Below are 19092 nucleotides of genomic sequence, written 5' to 3'. Positions count from 1 at the left end.
GGAGTCTACCTTTCTCGAGGTGGATCTTTAACATGCCGATGGGAATGTTTTTCTTGCATGTCATCGAGGAGTTTCCATGTGATAGCTATTTTTCCCATGAATGTTCCTCTTTTGGTGACCGCGCATAGACATTTACATTAGTGTAAATATGAGTTGTTGAATGTTCCTTTTTTGGTGACCGAACATGAACTTTTACATTAGTGTAAATATGAGTTGTTGTTCCAGTAATTTTGGCCATCCACATCTCCCAGAAAGTAGTGCATCGTCTAATGGCGTCCCTAGAGGAAGTGCGGAGCCATCATGATGGTGCCTGCACCATGCTGTGTCGAGTCATGAGATTCCCCCTTGTGTGCCTTCTTCATGCGCGCTTGCCCTGCCCTGCGTGGTTGTATCCTTGTGACATTACAACTTATTGGCGCGGAACATCGGATTCGATTTTACAACCTTATCCATATTCCATCTTGCAGGGTTGCCTCGGTTATGAAGATGATAAATGTATCAACGCTTTAGTGTTTCGTGATGTCACCCTAGAGAATTACTTCGAACTACTACTATCCTTATCGTCATGGGTTTCAAGCGTCACCTCCCACTCTCCTATGCTTACGGATCTACCTTAATTGATCTTTGGGGTCTTGGATACCTTACAAGTCCTAGTATCGAGGTCTATATGAGAGAACAAATATATGCAAACATAGAGGGTCAATTGCACCAATAATCCCATCTTGTAGTGCACATGTGTTGCAAGCCTAGGCCTCAACCGTCAGCCCGAGAAAACTACGCACACATCGTGATTAGATTAAAAATATGTTAGACATTGTAGAAATAAATAATCTAAGATGAATGATTGATAGTCTAAAATTTTCGTGAATCATAATCTCTAGATCGGTTCTACCGTAGATAGTATTTGCGTGGAAGCAACGCCGTATTTCACACATGCGTCTCAACTCTATCTCCACCTTAATGGTATTCTTCGGTGGCATCGAGCACTTCTTTGGATTAGTTCCTCGAGGATTATATGGTCCAGCAAGCCAAAAGTTGAGTTATTGTCTTGTATGCAATGCGAGCAATGCAGCATCCAACAACAACACCTTGAAATGGCTCTAGCCTCATCACAGTGAAAATTTGTACACATCGAGGTTTGACCGGTGGCTATCACCCTATCTTAGGGGACGTGTCGGCGTGTGGGATAATATGGTGTGCTTGGAGGTAGGTTGTTGCCTTGTGGAGGGAGGATCCAATGCACTCCTTCTACAAGACCAGATGGAATTGACGGATGTAGATCTAAGAAGCATGCGAACGATCCTCGGTCAACACACCAGAACGACTTCATCCCTTTCCCTTGGCGGTTCTCTTATCGAAAAGGACATTTTATGATGATTGTGCTTGGTAATAATGTATCCCTGGCAAGCGCCTAGGAGGCTCTTTGTATCGACAATTTTCAATGATGATGGCGATTGCAGCAATCTCTAGGCGCTTTGATGTAAATTTTCTTTTTGCGAGGTCTTTTCTCGAAATGCTCCTCGATAATTTCCTCTCCCTCTTTAGGTATTTCACATGTATGACTTGTAATACTATTTTTATTTAATATTTAATGAACATGTGGTGATTACTAAAAAAAATTAACTTTCTTATCAATTTCTATGTCGTGTGTTCAGAATACTGTTAGCATCGAAAAATAGAAGAAGAAAAGTACAAGCACACAAGTTTTTTAATAAGCATTAATACTCTCTCCTTGCCACAATGCAGTGTATATAAGTTCTTCTAAATGTCAAGAGACATAAATTTTGACTAAGTTTATTCAAAAAATTATATCTCTACTACTTAAAAAGAATAAATCTGTTCCCCCTTCTCCCCTACTTTCGTCGTCAAGATTTTGGTCTCCCCACCGGCGCTGACTTGGGCCAAAATGGGCCAGTAATATCACGCGCAGTAATCACACGCCAGTTATTTTTATCTGTATCTGTCCTCTCTCCCACGCAGCCAAATCCCCGCCGCTGAACCCTCGAGCCTCGTCGTCCCTAGGCCGCCAGGTGGGGAAGGATGGCCGCAGAAGATATGCAAGCGCCACCAGATATGGCTCCCTCGATTCCACTGCCGCTGACTCCCCGCAAGCCACAACATCATGTTGCAACCTATCTGCCAGCGCCCCTGGTGCTCGTCGCGGTCGCGTCGATGCCGATCAGATCCCCGCGCTCAGGGCGCGCCGCGGTTCCATGGCGTCCCTGCATGAATCGGTGCTCTTCGCGGTGTGTCCGCTCGGCATCGAGCGCACGGTCACTTTGAAGTCTGATGCGGACGAGATCGTCCATGGCGGGCCGCGTTGGTGCGGCCCTGCATCGGTGACGGTGCTGCCACTGGCAGCCCTTTATCCGGCTTCCTCAACTGGATCGAGGTGGTTGCCGCCGGCGGTCGCGTCCGCGGTTCGTCTCCATGAACTCAGCCTAAAGTTCTTTAGTTGCATCAGATCTATTATCTTCATTCAGTCCAAGCTTGGGCACTGCTATGATGTTTCGTTCGTGCCTCCCGGACAACTCAGTCCAAAGCTTGGGCGCTGCTATGATTCTCTTTTCAGGGATGTCTATTGGACTGCTTCAATTCTATGCTGATAGCTCCTAACTCCTAATGAATCGAAAGAAACACACGCAGCTAACTGCATGCAATGAGTATGTTTTTATTTAAATCCTTTACTGCATATCTGATTTTGATAGATCATTGTTGATGCTGGACGATTTGGAGCTATCTCTACAGATCTATGGTGGTGTTTGCACTGCACTTGGAGGCTTGGAGTTGTACTTTTCATCATGGAAAACACTTCGTTACTATGACTTCCGTGAGCAACAAACCTGTGTTTTGTGCCCTAATTAACTAATTTATTTATTTCTTCAGGGTGTTCAACAATGGTAACTATTGGTCACTTTAAAGATAGAATGTGCTATTTCTTCATTTATAATTGAGGAAAGATGATGTAAAGTATCTCCACAAATTCATGTAGTTGTTTTCATAATGAACTGATTGTAGACGGTCAAATTCCTCGTTATTAATTAGGCCTAAACACATTTATACTACTTCCATGTGGCAAGATATTAGTATTTTTCCCTTTTCCTTAGATTAGAAAGGAACCAACGAGAAGCAATGGCCAAGATTGGATCCGTGCTGAAATTATATAGGGAACAATGAGAATGAACACCACCGAATTTGCTAGCAAAGTATACCAGTTTATATATGGTTGTGGTTCTCGTAATGGTTGATGAGTATACCTGTTTACTTGATTAATAATTAGGCTAATGGTCGATGGCTAAACCTGTTTACTCGGTGGCTTAGGGGTATTCACTACCCTGCTGAAATTATTTTCTGCTGCTACCTTGTGCACATCATTTTCGCTCTCAGTTAGGTGACATAAATAGGAAATTTAACAGAGTTGTTCAGGTTTTGCTTGATGAGGGTGTGACAAGATACTGATTCTACTTGATTTTTTTGGCAGGTAATATCCACCGATTACCATTTACGTAGATGCTTTCAGCTTGTATTTCCTTGAGTATTTCCACTGATTTGTGGTCTATCATTTAAAAAAAAAAAAAATCAAGTGTGAGCAGATAACTAAAAATTGAACATTAGACGCAAGTATAATACTTAAAAGAAGCGGTGATGCTACCATGAGAGCAAACTATTTTTTCTTACATGCGAACAAACTCGATAGCCTGTGGCGGACTGGGAAGCGCCTCTCTGCACCAGCACCTCGAGGCCAATGCCTCAAGCTCCTCCCAGATGGTAGCCCCATCCAGAGCACAACGCTGCATTATTGGACAAAACTACTGATACTATTTATTCTCGTTTCTTTGTTGATTCAATGGCTTACGGAAATACTGATTATTTTTGTTTTATGTAAGTACTAGCACAGATTGATAAATGGAGCACCGTGGCTCAGCTGATCCCCCATTAGGTTTCACTCTCCTTTGCCCTTATGATGATTCCATTATGTTTCCGGAGATTTTCCTTGATCAGCGATGTTTCCTTATTCTCTTGCTTCTTATTATCGTGACTAGGTTTACTTTGAATCAACTGAAACTTGTTGATCATGTATAAGCAATGGTTTTGTGCATTCATTAAATCAGTATTAACTTGCAGTACGTGGATGGTAAGATTAGTATTTCAGTTTTATGCTGTTCTAGAAGAATAGAGATTTTTATTCTTGTTGGATTTTATATGGAATCTCATGCACATGTCCAATGATTTTTTACAGTAGCTGAAACACAATGGTTTAATTATTTATGGTCAATTCATAGCACTGACCACTTCTTACTGCCATCCTTTCTCGTGTCTAGGAAAAAGAGTTCACTCTAATATCACAAGGTAGGATGCAAGACCTCATTTTAGTAATGGCCGATGTTTATTTCTGGAGCTATCATCAAGTTTTCCTAATTGAATCATAGTTCCATGTAGATAACCTTCCAATACATAGAGCAAAATATGACTCTTTGTTTTCAACATTCCATAATATATGCAGATCAATTATCAAGCAGTACCCTCCTGTTATGTAGATAATTTAGTTGCCATGTGTGTTTAGGGGTATGTGTTATGAATAGGTTGAGGTTCTGCAATGATTTGTGCCCTAATCAGAAATACGAAGTGGTGGTAAATAAACAGAGCCCTTTGGTTTTACTTGCAACTTTCGGTTCATCTGCACTCCGTAAAGCATGAGAAGGTGGTGAGTGTTTTAATTTTCTGAGTTCCCGATGCAGACATAACCTCTTCAGCCAAGAGGAGTTTGGCGGGTTAATCATCTCACCTCAAGAGCATTAATATTTTTCAATATCACCTGGAATGTTAAGCATGAACATTTTCTCACTTAGTTATATCAATCAGTACTTTTGTTGTGGTCGTTCTTGGGAGCAGGCATGTGCATTTTACAGTATTCATTTATAAAGGATGTAGATGTGTGTGCTTTCGATCTCCAAAAATATCTTAGACCCAGTTCTTGTAGTGCTTTGACATGAGAACAAGTGCAGAGTTCAAAGAGACCAGACCCCCTCTGAATCATGCATGCAATAAATCGCTATTATTCATTAAATGATGAATTTCTGCTCCTGATAAACTGGAAATGTGCTACTCCTGGTACGATCATTTACTGACAATTGTGTTTGCGGAATGAGTACAGTTTGGCCATGTACTTATCTAAGCCCATGGAGTTGCCAGCTTTCATTTTTTTGCAAGTTCCTTCCCCTACGATGTGAGTGTTTGAGACAAGGTTCGAGATTTATGTTTTGCAAGCTAATTTGTAGGATCTGGGCATTGTTGTAACAATTTTTTTACAATCAAAGCATAATTTATCCAACAATCATTGCAGAGTGTGGTGGTTGTATGCAGAACCATGCATGTTCTGAAATTATCCTTCCACGTTATTATTAGCAATGTGTCTTTTTTTTTGATGCTTCATATTTTAGTGTGACTTTGTCTTGATTTTAACAGAGACGTGTGTTCCACATGCCTATTTACCATCTGAGGTAAGAAGCGTGAATGCCTACCGTCAGGTTTTAGTGATGGCAATGAAAAAAGAATGTCTGCAGGTGCATGGTTGGTAGAATTTCCTTCGATGTTATGTTCAGAATCTTATATCTATTTGCATGTCATGTATTTGGAATAGCATGTTATGTTGTATTTTCATTTAAATAATTCACCGCATATGTGTTTTTGATAGATCATTGTTGATGCAGGACAATGTGAGCAATATCTACAAATCTTTGTTGATATTTCAGAATGGCGTTTCCCTGAAAGAACATTTTGGAACATGCAACTTTAATTATGATGATGCTGGCACTTGATTAGTTGACAGGGTGAAAGGTTCTCTAGCAAGATCATGACGTAAGTTGCATGGCCTGTGATGATCAGTTGAGCAGGTTATGGTCACGATGGTTGTCTGGATGGCAAGAATGTAAGTTGCATGGCCTGTGATCATCAAGTGTCTGGTAGATGATATGTTTTTTTGTTTAAGGATGAAGATGAGGATGATATTGACTTATTATTACCGTAGAGAAGTAGAAGGTCCAGGTAGGCGATCCGTGACCCAAATGACAAAAATATATTATTCAGTCTGTCATTTTAGACTTGCCTTTCCATTTGTTAGCATCTTGGTTCTACAGCTCAATTTGCTCATGTGCATGATACTAAACTGTGTACTAATATTTGTTAAAGTTGTATATGATGTTTTTGCAAGCCGACTTTTGCGTGTATGATGCCTTGATCTAATTCATTATTCACACACGTAATCCGTGAGAGGTACCAGATAAATAACTTGATGTTAGAGTGATGAACAAGCTAAGAAGGTTCCTGTGAAGGTACTCAAATGATATGAACTGAAGCTCTGTATTTTGATTGGTTGTCCAGTCTGCATTGAATATTAAATTTCCGCACTTCTTCTGTCATACTCAGGCTTTTGCAGAGATATTGTCCGACTAAGTTATCGTGGGCTAGATAAAAAATTTAAATCCTTGGACAACTATAAAAGTGTGACAATTAATATTGAGAAACTAAGGGCTGGCTTACAAAGGTTGGTACCGAATTATATGAAACAGAATTTTGTGGAGCTGGCATGCTCATACATCATGGTGACATATAGCCTTGACATTCTACATTTTTCTTAATCTGTATTTGCATACTTGCCATGTTTCCACTATTATGAGTACCTTTCACCATGATTAGCATGAACCTCATAAAACATGCCAGACAAATTACTCTAGCCTGAATGACCATTGTGTTAGGCTTACGTGTACTTAACGTAACTCAAGTTGAGGCAATCAAGATCTCCTAGAACCTTTTATATTGAAAATTCAAGAACATAAAATTATCTGAATATTAACATGCATGTGCCTTTGCGTGAGAAATCAGACTAAGGAAAACTAATTGAGTTGTGACCGTATCTATAAAATTTGTGCAAATGTTATTGAGCTTTGAGATGTGAAGTTGAGCTTCAAGCTGACGATAGAGAGATTGCACAGCATGAAGTTTTCAGTTCTAAAACATAATATTTAGGCAAGTCTTGCTGAACAATAACCGCTTGCTGAATGATAACCAAAGAGATTTTCCAAGTAAGTACATTGTTATGTCTATCCAAAATTACCAAATATATCAGTATTCTGAAGTCAATATTTTCTGAAATGCGTTTGTTTATTTTCCCCAGGTTCTCTAAGTAATCAAGCGAAGAGGAAAGGGAGCATGCCGAGAAGCTAATGGAGTACCAAATATCATTGAATTCATTGGCGCTTTAGTTGATGTAGCATGGTGCCACGAGTGCTAGCTAGAAACTGACCAAATAGTAATGTCATCTTCTTGTCTCATAAACTTTATTGAGGTTGAGGTATATGAGGTTTATGTGCGGATCACACTAATGCTTCAATGCTACTTCGCACTCAAATTCATAGAGGTGAGGAGCCATTTTATTTCCAATGTAATTATCAGTACTACTGCTTTTCATTAGCATATAAATAAACTTATATGCTGGATAGTCCAAGTTGTAACTAATTCAGCCTCCTCTAGCCTTAGTACATGTATGAAAACCCAAAGCAGCTCTATATATATTGATAGTTTTGAAGGAAGAAAATTGCATGCATCGATACAAATGTATAATAAGTGCACAGCAGATTCAATTGAAATTTGAGTTCCATTTCGTTCATTTTTAGAAAACTGAATGGGCACCCCTTCCCATTTTTATTTGAGCGTTACCTTGCTTCAGAGAAAGAGCACCATCAATCGACCAACCCATGGATGTGCTCACGGAGAAGGACACGCTCACTATTGAGGAGTTTAGGATGAACTTATCAGATCATGTTCGGCATTTCCCATCTCACCATGTTCGGCATTTCCCATCTCACTGCCTCGCTACATAATTGCTGACACAAATTAATGAGATTATGCCATCGCCTAGCTCTTTCACTAGCAAGGCAAGGGGCCAGATGTGTTTGTTTTCTTGGTCTAAAGCAAATGTGTTTGTTTTTCTTGTACACAACCAGTGGAAGAACCCTCTTCTGTAAGTTAAGCCACTATTATTCAATATTCACTTTGGAGCTTCATAAGTCGAGTCGCTAAGAGGGCATACAGGTTAGTACATCGTTTTCTTGCTTGAATTTAGTATAATATTTTCTTATTAGAGGATGATACAATGTTGATTAACCTATACTTTTCTTCTTCAAACCATGTGGGAGAAATGCATATATGTATTAAGAAGAAAACAACGACATAATAATGGCTAAGGTACATGGGACGGTAGAAAAACTGAATTGATTGACATATATACTGACAAGAAAGCATCAACATCATTGAAGATTTGCTAAGCCCCTTTTATATGTTTTACACTTAGGTTATCTCCGAATATTTATGAATATCAAAGTGTTGTTTGGATTAATAAAAAAAGAAGTATTTCTTTAATTATACATGTGTTTGTAGCATCCACGTTTTGTGAGACAATAATACATCCAAAAGAATAAGTTGTTGAGTTGACAGTTATGATGACAAAGAACACATATGTGTGACTTACCGTGGAAGAGTAACAAGAAGATCAAGAACCTGGAACCACGCAGATGCACACCAATGCTATCTTGTTATTGTGTTGGTATTATCATGTTGTAGTATATTATAGTATTATTGATTTGTTTTGAATTTTTATAGTGAATTGTGAATTATATATGTGCATTGATAAATGAAATTTGAGGACCCGTGGCAACGCACGGGCATTTGTACTAGTATATTACAACACCAAATGTATAACATATAAAAATATGCATCATAATGAATCTAATGGTATATTGATTTACCATTCTAGATGTTGATGTTCATTTTTATGCATATGTGGTCAAACTTTACATTGTTTGACCTAAAAAATATTGTGTGCACTACATTTGAAAAAGATTATATTATATGATGAATTTAAGCTTGTCAACCGCCGCAGAATTTCATGCCAGATAATAAATATTATTTCAAAAAAAAATGACATGCACATGCCAAGTGTTGTGAAATGATCTTTGTAGTGCATAAAACAAGTTTTGTTCAACACGAAACAATCATAACGGGTGTTGACTGTCATTTGATAATGCCACCTTTTTTGTATAATAAAAAGGCACATTTTGTTTTATCAAGACCTCATGAATGACCACACTAAATTTCTTAGGAACTATATTTAGCATTTGAAAGTACCAATGAAGATTAGGATTTTTGTGTGGTTCTTAAACAAAAAGGTTTTAGTTACAAATGATAATTTGGCTAAAAGAAATTGGACATGATCGAAGAGATGTGTTGTTTGTGATTCGGATGAAACGATTGAGCATTTATTTATTAGATGCCCCTTTACGAAATTAATTTGGAGAGGGGTGCATTTTAATTTCAATATATCTCCCCTGCTAATATCATAAATATATATGGAAATTGGATGAATGGGATGATAAGAAAATAAATGCTCTAATTAGCGTAGGAGTTTGTGCTTTGCTTTAGGCAATTTAAAATTGTCGCAATAATGTCATTTTTAACAGAGGAGAAGGTGCGTTCTTTTTGGAGGTTACCCGCAGAGCTGCTTATTGGATCCACATTTTTTTTCGATAAAGGGAATATATTAATATCAAGAGATACCAATTACACCCAGCCTCTGCAACAACGCACCACCCTAATGGCACTACGGATGCACACAGCCAAAAAAATGAAAAGAAAACTAAGAAACAAAAGCCCCGCTACAGTATCTCGGGCCAAACAACAGCAATACATCCACCACCATGACAACACCTGAATTACAGACTCTCCAAAAAACGACGCCTCCAAGAAGGGAACAGTGCTCAAACACCGTCGTCGTCCGATCAAAGATCTTAGGTTTGCACCCTGAATATAGTCCCCGCTCTCAAAACAATGCCTCCACCAAGGTCATTGCCAGGCACAACCAGTTAAGGCCAGACCTTGGGTTTTCACCCTGAAAGGTAAGACTTTTCGTTTCACCTGTGTTGTCGCCCCCACTTTCATACCGCTGCTGTGAAGTCTGGACACCAAGCAAGCCCCTCAACAGCGCGAAGACTTGAACCTCCCTTAGCTAGTCCTCCCCTCCGGCCTTCATGAAATTCTCTTCTTCCGACTTTCATCATGGATCCATAGTCACTTGATGTCAACACAGAAAAAGAGCTTCGCGCCGCTCCTCCAGAACCAAACGGTCGGAATAAACGCATGGGTGCGCACGACCGAATACCTCCGATCCAGCAAACTCCAGGCAAAGCACTGTTACATTCGCCGGCGGAGCCTTCCGGAACTCAACCCTCTATCCAGATCACGAGTCCAGGCCTCCGGTAGGTCCTCCTCTTCACGCAAGAGAGGCCCTAGGACCGCCGCCTTTATTCAAGTCGGACCCCCACGTCGGCGACCATCCCAGGCTGGCGAACCCAACCCTCCACCGGCGACGCCATCGCCGGCCGGCTTCCATGCACCTCCATCTCACCTCCGGATGGCGGTGATAGATCAAAAATCCACCACCACCAACCGCAGGCTGACCCTCTCCGGCGAAGAAGAGGCCACCTCCTCCGTCGAACCCAAGGCTGCTGCCCCGGGCGCCCTCGTGTCGCGGATGAAGCCCGAGATCGCCTCCACGCACTGATGAGAGGCGGAGGTGGATGGCATGGCGCAGACCGAGGGCCTGGCCGCCGCCCACCACCAGCCCCTGTCGGAGTGCTGCGGGAAGCCGACGGGAGGAGGGAGACCGCAGCGCCGCCCATCCCAATTGCGTCGGCCGGTCCGCCAGGGGACAGCCGACGGGAGGAGGGCCGCCGCCCGTCGCCTATCCCACGTGCGCCTGCTCCGCCATGCATCGAGGAGGTGGGATCCGGCCGCCGTTCTCCACGCAGCGACGAGGAAGGGCCCCCGCCGCCGCCACGCCCCGAGGGACTTTGCCCCGGCGGCGGCGGTGGAGGGTGGGGTGTGGGAGAGGTTAGGGTTGGGAGAGGTTATTGGATCCACATGTGGTTCTATCTCCTTCGTGTGGATATTGAAAACCTATGAAGTCTGGATGCACTCGATTCGGTCAGGCTATTTTCAACCAGGGTGACTGGCTTCATACTAAAAGTATACAAGATTTCTAGTGAACTTATGTACTCTCGTTTTGGTTGGCTGATTCAGTTGCATGTTGTAAGAAGCTAGGGGACTCATCTCAAGGGGGGATCCATCTCTATGGGGTGATCTGTTGAAGTTGGGGATCTTGGGGAAGATTGCTCTAAGGAAGTTAAAGAGGTCTTGACCTACATTGAAAAGGAGGATGTTTTGCCTCCAATCGTTGTGCTACAGACACTATCAAAAAACCCATGCTTGACGCTCTCGGTTGTCAAGGATTACATTGCTCGCAAACTTGAGCAAGAATCAAAGCTTATTGAAGATGATAGAAAATCTATGAACAAGTACCAGGTTAGTAATTCAATTGTGACTTCTGCAACTCCCGCATCTGAGAATGACAACTCCTGCAACAATATTGACACTCTCAACTGCGCTCAATCCACTGTGAACAATAAACAACACTGAAAGTAAACAAAACGGTTATCACAAAATTTGGATTCTAAATTACAACACTGTAGGCAATGAACCACCACTAACGGCCCATAACGTTGGTTGATAGCCGCTGAACGTGGAGTACTTGCCGATCCATCAGTGAGGAATGTATCATTTAGCGAGCTAGCCTCCTTAAGGAACATGTATGTGAGAGTTCCACTTTAGCTCCCTCAACACCAGCCGGAACGAGCGGCCATATACCACGCGTAGCCACACATACTCGTCTGTCCTTTTCTACTTAGTTGGATAGATAACTTTACAAAATCGTATCGAAATCAAGCAAGAAAATGGATACGCTACGTCTTTCGAGCTAGTTTCTCAATCCGTTTTCAGGTACATGTACCTTTTGTTGAAGGCCGTTCGATCCAACTACAAGGAAACAAGCAGTCTGATTCTGATACACATTGTTATGGTATCTTTGACCTCTTTTTTTATTTGACATGGGAAACAAAACAACTCACATCCTTTCTTTTACTCATTTTCTTTCTTTATATGGGAAATTCTCCAAAATGACAAATGAATATGTGTGGAAGTTATAATTGTAAATAAACCACGATCATATCTATGGAAGCATTGTGCCCACTTTATGCAATTCCTGAACTTTTAATAACTATGATCACTTGATACATTTTGATAAAAATCGCCGCATGCATCACTCTGATACCCCTTTTCGAAAAAAACTGCAGAAAAACAGTTTTGTAAGCACCAAACAATCATAACGAGTGCTGACTGCCATTCGATAATGCCATAATTTTTGTTCAATAAAAAGCCACATTTTTTTGGGCTAGCCGTATTGCTTGATGCATTTCCAGATAATATTTTGTTAATGGTATCCCTACTGTGTAAAGAAAAATACGGCTAGCCCTCTTCTATTCGCAGTATGCATGTGATTGACATCAGTTTTGTCATTCTCCAATGAGAACGTATCGAACTTCTCTACTAGATGCACCTTCAGACATGCATGCATCTCTTATGATATGTTGGGATCTAGCAGCTGATCCCATTCGGTGGTGATTGGCTCCCGAGAACACTCGATGGGGACTGATGCATGGATGTTTGACGCAGAACCGGTGACACGGCGATGCAAAAGCATCACCTCAGCCTGATAAGTCCACAGACAGCCAGTCGGCAACGTAAGTGGCCAACACAACTTTGCATTATTTGGTGTCACCAGATCCACAAAAATTAGTGAACTGCGGCGATGCGCGGGAAGCTACTTCGAAAGCTTTAGCAAGTAAACCAACAAAACCCGCAGTCTCTTCTAAATATTTGAGTTCGATGTGTGCGACCAATACTCCTTGACCAGCTCGCGGAAGAGAGATCCTTCCGTTTCCATGAGCTTTGCAGGTTTGTCGAACTCCATTACTCTCCCTGGAATCATTCACAGAACAAAAATCCGGAGCCGGGTTCCAAGGATGCAGTAGGTGCAGCTTCTGATCTTTCAGCACGCCGGTTTCTCCGACTCCCGATCCCTCCCCAGCCTCTCCTCTCCCGACCCCTCCCCAGCCCCTCCTCTCCCGACCCCTCCCCAACCCTAACCGCCGCCGCTGCCGGTAGCGCCGCCGGGGCAAAGACCCTTGGGGCGTGGCGGCGGCGGGGGCGTCTCCTCGCCGACGTGGGGGACGGCGGACGGGCTCTCCCCTCCTCAACGCACGCGGCGGCGGCCGGCGCGGATGGTGATGGGCGGCGGCGGCTCTTGCGCTGCGGTCTTCCCCCTCCCCTCCCGTAGGCTTCCACCCGCGGCACACCGGTAGGGGCTGGTGGTGGGCGGAGGCCAGGCCCTCGGTCTATGCCATGCCCTCCCCCCCGCCTCTCGTCGGTGCGTGGAGGCGATCTCGGGCTTCTTCCGTGTCACGAGGGCACCCGGGGCAGCATCCTTGGGTTCGACGGAGGAGGTGACTCTCTTCTACGCCGGAGAGGGTCGACCTGCGGTTGGTGGTGGTGGATCTTTTGATCTATCACCGCGATCCGGCGGCGAGATGGAGGGGCATGGAAGCCGGCGATGGTGTCGCCGGTGGAGGGTTGGTTTGGCCAGCCCGGGATGGTCGCCGACGTGGGGGTCCGATCTGTATAAAGGCGGCGGTCCTAGGGCCTCTCTTGCGTGAAGAGGAGGACCTACCGGAGGCCTGGACTCGTGATCTGACCGGGTGTTGAGTTCCGGAAGGCTCCGTCGGCGAATGTAACAGTGCTTTGCATGGAGTTTGCTGGATCGGAGGTATTCGGTCGTGCGCACCCTTGTTTTTATTCCGACCGATTGGTTCTGGAGGGAGCGGCGCGAAGCTCTTTTTCTGTGTTGACATCAAGTGACTATGGATCCATGATGAAAGTCGGAAGAAGAGAATTTCATGAAGGCCAGAGGGGAGGACTAGCTAAGGGAGGTTCAAGTCTTCGCGCTGTTGAGAGACTTGCTTGGTGTTCCGGGCTTCACGGCAGCGGTATGAAAGTGGGGGCGACAAGACAGGTGAAGTGCAGAGTCCTACCTTTCAGGGTGAAACCCCAAGGTCTGGCCTTAACTGGTTGTGTGTCGTCGCGTTGGGCCGCGTTTTTGTCCGGTTGAACCCATCCGGACGCGCGGGATGGGTCGCCCCGTTGGAGATGCCCTTAGGGCCACCCGACGCATTTGGAACACAATTTGTGTTCATCTTCATCTGGCTACGGGCACTAAAATCGGTCGTGTTTCGTGTCTGTTTAAGTTGGTATTTTTGATTAGAACAATCACATAATTTATCAATAGAAAATCAAGTTACATGAAGCATTGAAAACTAAAACATAAAACGGAATGAAATTATTATCCTGAATTTGTAGATAAAATTTAAAAAATAGAGAAATACAAAACGATCTCGACGGTTTTCTGCAACCACCGTAGCCAGCGGTTGCCACCCAACTCCAGCACCGCCGAGACGGACGCTGAAAGATACGCCGAGTCTCTACCCTTGCAAGGTTCAAAAAAGAAACATCACCAACGAGACTTTGTGAGTCGATGAACAAGCCTGCTACTAGTGAGGCATATGTCCTTGTGGCACCTCGATTGGATCTCATACGAGATGCACGAACGAGTCTCATACCGGTGAGTTAATATCGTACACGGGGTCAACGAGGAGTTCATGCAATCTCCTGTTGCCGCTCCCGCCCTTGCCATGGCACCATCGGCATGGGAACACTTAGGTGGCTAAGGAGCCATCCGTCGAGGAGGTGGACATCGTTCCGCCTAGAACGCACAACGTGCGCTCTCGGTTTATATAGGGCCTGAGCCACATCGAAGGTACCGGAGACACGGATGTGTGGCTTCTTATTCCTTCGCCGCCGATGACCCGGCCTCATGTTCGTTCTTCAGCTCCCTTCATAGCCATCCATTGCCCATGGTTGAGGTTGCATTGCTTGTTCTGTGCGGAGTAGAAAGGGGCGGTGGTGGAGAAGAGCTTGGATAGATGGTGGCAATGACGGAGCAAAGTTGATGCCCTCATAAAGGGATGAGACGCGGCCGCTATGAATGCATGCGCTGGTTTGCATGCACGTACCATTGAAAGGGGCGAAGCCAGGCCCAGGGCTACAAGGGCCACGGTCCGGGGCGCAGGAAAAAATTCGTGTTAGTAGAGCACTAGATGCCCTAGTCTACTCTGTGTTGTTTGGTTTGATTTCTTGTTCACTAAGAGCATCTCTAAGAGAACCTGTAAAAGTGCAAACGAAAAACTCGAGTTCAGTTTTTCGAAAACGTGTTTACGGATCGCAAAATGCGCAGAACAAACCCTGTAAACTAAAACTGAAAAATGGAATATTCGGAAAATCATCATCTTCACAAGAACTGCCTAGGTCTCCCCGCGCGGCCGCCGCCCGCGCCCTTGGTTGGGCCTCCCCGTGCCCAAGAACCCGCTGCCCGCCACCCGCGCCCCAGCACCCACCGCAACCTAGCTAGCAAGTTTAATTGGAATAGTAGCACCACCCAACTAGCTAGCTATGGAATCGATTAGATAATTGTGAATCAATCGGGAGATAATTAGCACCAAATAGTAAGATCTAGCTAGCTACCATGTAAGACAAGATCGCATGCGTCGCGTCGCTCGCCAGAATCTTCACGTGTACGCATTTCATGTGCTGCTTGGGTGCACCGCGCCGATCGCTGGAATTAGTCTATATCGAGAAGATTCGCCGGGAATTGACATAGACATGGTTGGAATGGAAGCAGGCTGACATGATGTTTGACCGGAGGTGCATAATTTTTGTAAAGCACCCAGGAATTAGCGGCTGGAGGTGGTTGTACGGACAACGACGCTGGAGGAGTGGTGAGAAATCCGTTCAATTTTGAGCAAACCGTCCTTTAGTCTGTATTAATATGGGTCGAGTTTGAAAATTTTCGGACCTCTGAGAAATTTTTTTGGGCCGCGCAACAAGTTCAGTCTTTGTTCTGTTTTGCCCCAAACCCATAAATCATACGGAAAAATACAATTTCGGCGTGATTTACGGGTTCTGTTAGAATTGCTCTAAAGCATACCTAGTTGTTTCGGTAGTGAAAGTAAGAAATTAGGTATTACTAGTAAGAGCGCCCGTGCGTTGCTACGGTTTAACTTTTACAAAAATATTTTGTAGACCATGGTAATTTTTCAACCAAAAAGATGCCGATGTAGGAAATTATTTATATATCATTTTAAGCATCTTTGGTACGGATTGTAATGCAGCGAACTAAGAATCAAATATAAGGCAGTACTATTTTAGAGGTTCATTGGTAGTCCCCCTTTGATCCAAACATTTTCTTGTACTACTTTAGTGTTTGTTAGCTAAGAGTATTTAGATCTGCATCGTGAAGAAATAATTATCAAGATGCAAGGCTGACGTTTACCTCGAATTCTGTTGCCAGGGGCGGCAGAAATTTATCGGCGACAATGCATGTTGATTTCCCATGGTGAAAGGTTGCTCCCGCACTAAATCGCACCTAATCTTTCACTGCATGCACAACGCCGTAAACTCCTCAACCATTGACCTTCTCCTGCGCGGTTCTTGATCGTAGGAATTTCTCGTACCAAGCTTCGTAGGGATCGTCGGCCGAGAGGCCACGCAGGAGGACAATGGCCACCATGCCGCTAGCCTGTGTTGGATGCCGCCAACCGCCACAGTGGTCATGGGTCGTGGCCATCCGGGCGAGCACACGCACGTCATCTACCGCTGTCGTAGGATTTCTAGGTCACCCGCGGTGGGGGCCGCTCGCAGTGGCAGCCATGCATGCCGTTTGCCAGGCTATATTGGATGCCTCCGTAGTGGTCATGGGCGGTGGCCATTCGGCCGAGGCCACGCAGTCAACTGCAGCTGCCGCTGCCGCTGGATGTGGAGGTCTGGCGCCATGGAAGATCGTGGGGAGCCGCGCCATGAAGCTCTCGCGGCGTAGTCGAGAAGATGCGATCCAAGGGCCGCGCCGAGCAGGAGGTACGCGGGTGGGATTGTTGCTTTGTAAACGCGAGGCTCCTCGTTTCTGGCTCAGAGAACATAGCCGGACCGGAGCCGTGTGGTTGCGGGCGATCGATGATGACACTCTTTTTGAGTAAAGGCTCCCAAGCAGAGTCCCAGACCAGGACGTGACCCTTTTGTTGATGGCTCCAAGAAGACTCCAAAACGAATAAACGAATAGGACTACTCCAATACTTGATTCTCTCGACTCGATGGGATAATTACCGGGAAGTGTACCAGATCGTGCGCCAACGGACACGATTTCTGGCAATGGACGGACACGATTTCGCGACATACTAAACCAACCAAACGATGGAAACACTTTTACTTTTATTATTAGACTAGGACAAAATCCGTGCGTTCACGTTTGCAAATAAGTAACCTTTAATATATTTAAATGTGTACGTCAATCAGATCCAAACGGCATGAAGCCATTTATTTACCTTTGTTTTGGAATCTTCATCCCAAATTACTTGATTTTATTGAATAAGATCGATCAGTGATCACTGTATTCGTACATCACACTAATAAAGTCTACACATTTTAAATCGAATTCAGCATCATATTGAAGTTTAGGGTTTGAACGATGGGGTCGTCTTCCATCGGTTACGTGTTAATATAAAGCCAAAATACGACCAAGAGTTTGTACAATGGGAGACTCCAATACACATACGTATTGGGTGCAAAACATAAAATAAAGAGACCTAAACATATTCTAACACCCTCCCTTAATCGAAACCTTTTGAAAGGTTGAGATTACACTTGAACTCATTTAGCTTTATAACTGGAAGAGCTTTTGTGAAGCCATCTGCAACTTGATCCTTGCTTGAGATAAACCGAATAGCCATCTGTTGTCTAGCAACTCTCTCTCTCTCTCACAAAGTGAAAATCAATCTCAATATGATTGGCACGAGCAAGAAACACTGGATTTGCAGACAAATATATTGCACCTAGATTGTCACACCAGAGACTTGGTTTTTCTCCTAGTTTAACTCCAAGTTCAGCAAGAAGAGCTTCAACCCAAATTAACTCAGTTGTGGCATTTGCTAAGGTCTTGTACTCTGGTTCAGTACTGGATCTTGACACTGTGGCTTGTTTTCTGGCACTCCAAGACACCAGATTTGGTCCAACAACTATACAGAACCCTCCTGTAGAACGTCTGTCATCTAGGGAACCAGGCCAATCTGCATCTGAAAAAGCACTCAAGGATGTGGATGAAGATTTGATAAAGGTAATACCAAGTTTTGATGTATCTTTCACATATCTAAGAATACGTTTTGCAGCTGTCCAATGTTCTGTAGTTGGAGCATGTAAATACTGACAGATCTTGTTTACCGAAAATGCTAGATCAGGGCGTGTCAAAGATACTGGAGAGCTCCAACAATGCTCCTATACTGAGAACTATATTCAGAGCCAAGAGGTGTACCATCTGTCAAAGACAACTGTTCAGATGAAGACAAAGGTGTGGGAGCAGACTTGCAACTGCGCATTCCAACTCTGTCAAGTAAATCTGTAGCATATTTCTCCTGTGTGAGAAGTAATACATTGTGTACTTTCTTAACCTCAATGCCAAGAAAATAATGCAAATCACCAAGATCCTTGATAGCAAAATCTTTGTTCAAATCTCGAAGAAGAGCAGCGATGGCATGATCAGAAGAACCAGTAACTATAATGTCATCAACATAAATTAGAACAAACATAGTAATACCCGACTTCTTAAGAAGAAATAATGAAGTATAGCCTTTGATGATGTAAAACCAAATTCACACAGCTTGGAACTTAGCATAGAGTACCAGGCTCGAGGAGCTTGCTTCAGTCCATAGAGAGCTTTGTCAAGTTTACAAATGTAGTGCGGAGCGTGAGGATTTTCAAAACCAGGAGGCTGTTTCATGTAGACTTCCTCTTCCAGAACACCATGCAAAAACGCGTTCTTGACATCTAGCTGCCGTAGACTCCATCCACGAGAAACAGAGATTCATAAAACAATTCTGACAATTTTCACAACAGGACGGAAGGTATCTTCATAATCAATTCCATACCTTTTCTTAAAACCTTTTGCAACTAACCTTGCCTTGTATCTATCAATAGTGCCATCTGCCC

At 43.8% G+C, this 19092-nt stretch overlaps 1 protein-coding gene and 1 long non-coding RNA gene across 3 annotated transcripts in view; one reads left to right on the top strand and one right to left on the bottom strand.

The window, feature by feature from the left end:
* The first annotated feature begins 1980 nt into the window (after positions 1 to 1980).
* Positions 1981 to 7613, top strand: LOC127311204 (uncharacterized). Of its 2 annotated transcripts, XR_007857610.2 has the most exons (3): positions 1981 to 2420; positions 2573 to 2663; positions 2749 to 7613. It is a non-coding gene; the product is annotated as an uncharacterized lncRNA (long non-coding RNA). The 2 variants fall into 2 exon arrangements; XR_007857609.2 differs by having other exon boundaries at positions 1981 to 2663.
* A 5169-nt stretch (positions 7614 to 12782) lies between these two features.
* Positions 12783 to 19092, bottom strand: part of LOC127316202 (ABC transporter C family member 10-like) — a 186060-nt gene continuing 179750 nt past the window's right edge. The window contains exons 9-10 of the mRNA XM_071823428.1: positions 18419 to 18434; positions 12783 to 12927 (exon numbers count right to left, since the gene is read on the bottom strand). Coding sequence (XP_071679529.1) covers positions 12818 to 12927; positions 18419 to 18434 — 126 coding nt within the window. The 3' untranslated portion in view covers positions 12783 to 12817. The remainder of the gene's footprint in view (positions 12928 to 18418; positions 18435 to 19092) is intronic.

The sequence above is a fragment of the Lolium perenne genome, chromosome 7 (assembly GCF_019359855.2).
Source record: "Lolium perenne isolate Kyuss_39 chromosome 7, Kyuss_2.0, whole genome shotgun sequence".
Taxonomy (NCBI): domain Eukaryota; kingdom Viridiplantae; phylum Streptophyta; class Magnoliopsida; order Poales; family Poaceae; genus Lolium; species Lolium perenne.
Note: the sequence above shows the minus strand (reverse complement) of the source record. Positions and strands in the feature narration are given on the sequence as shown.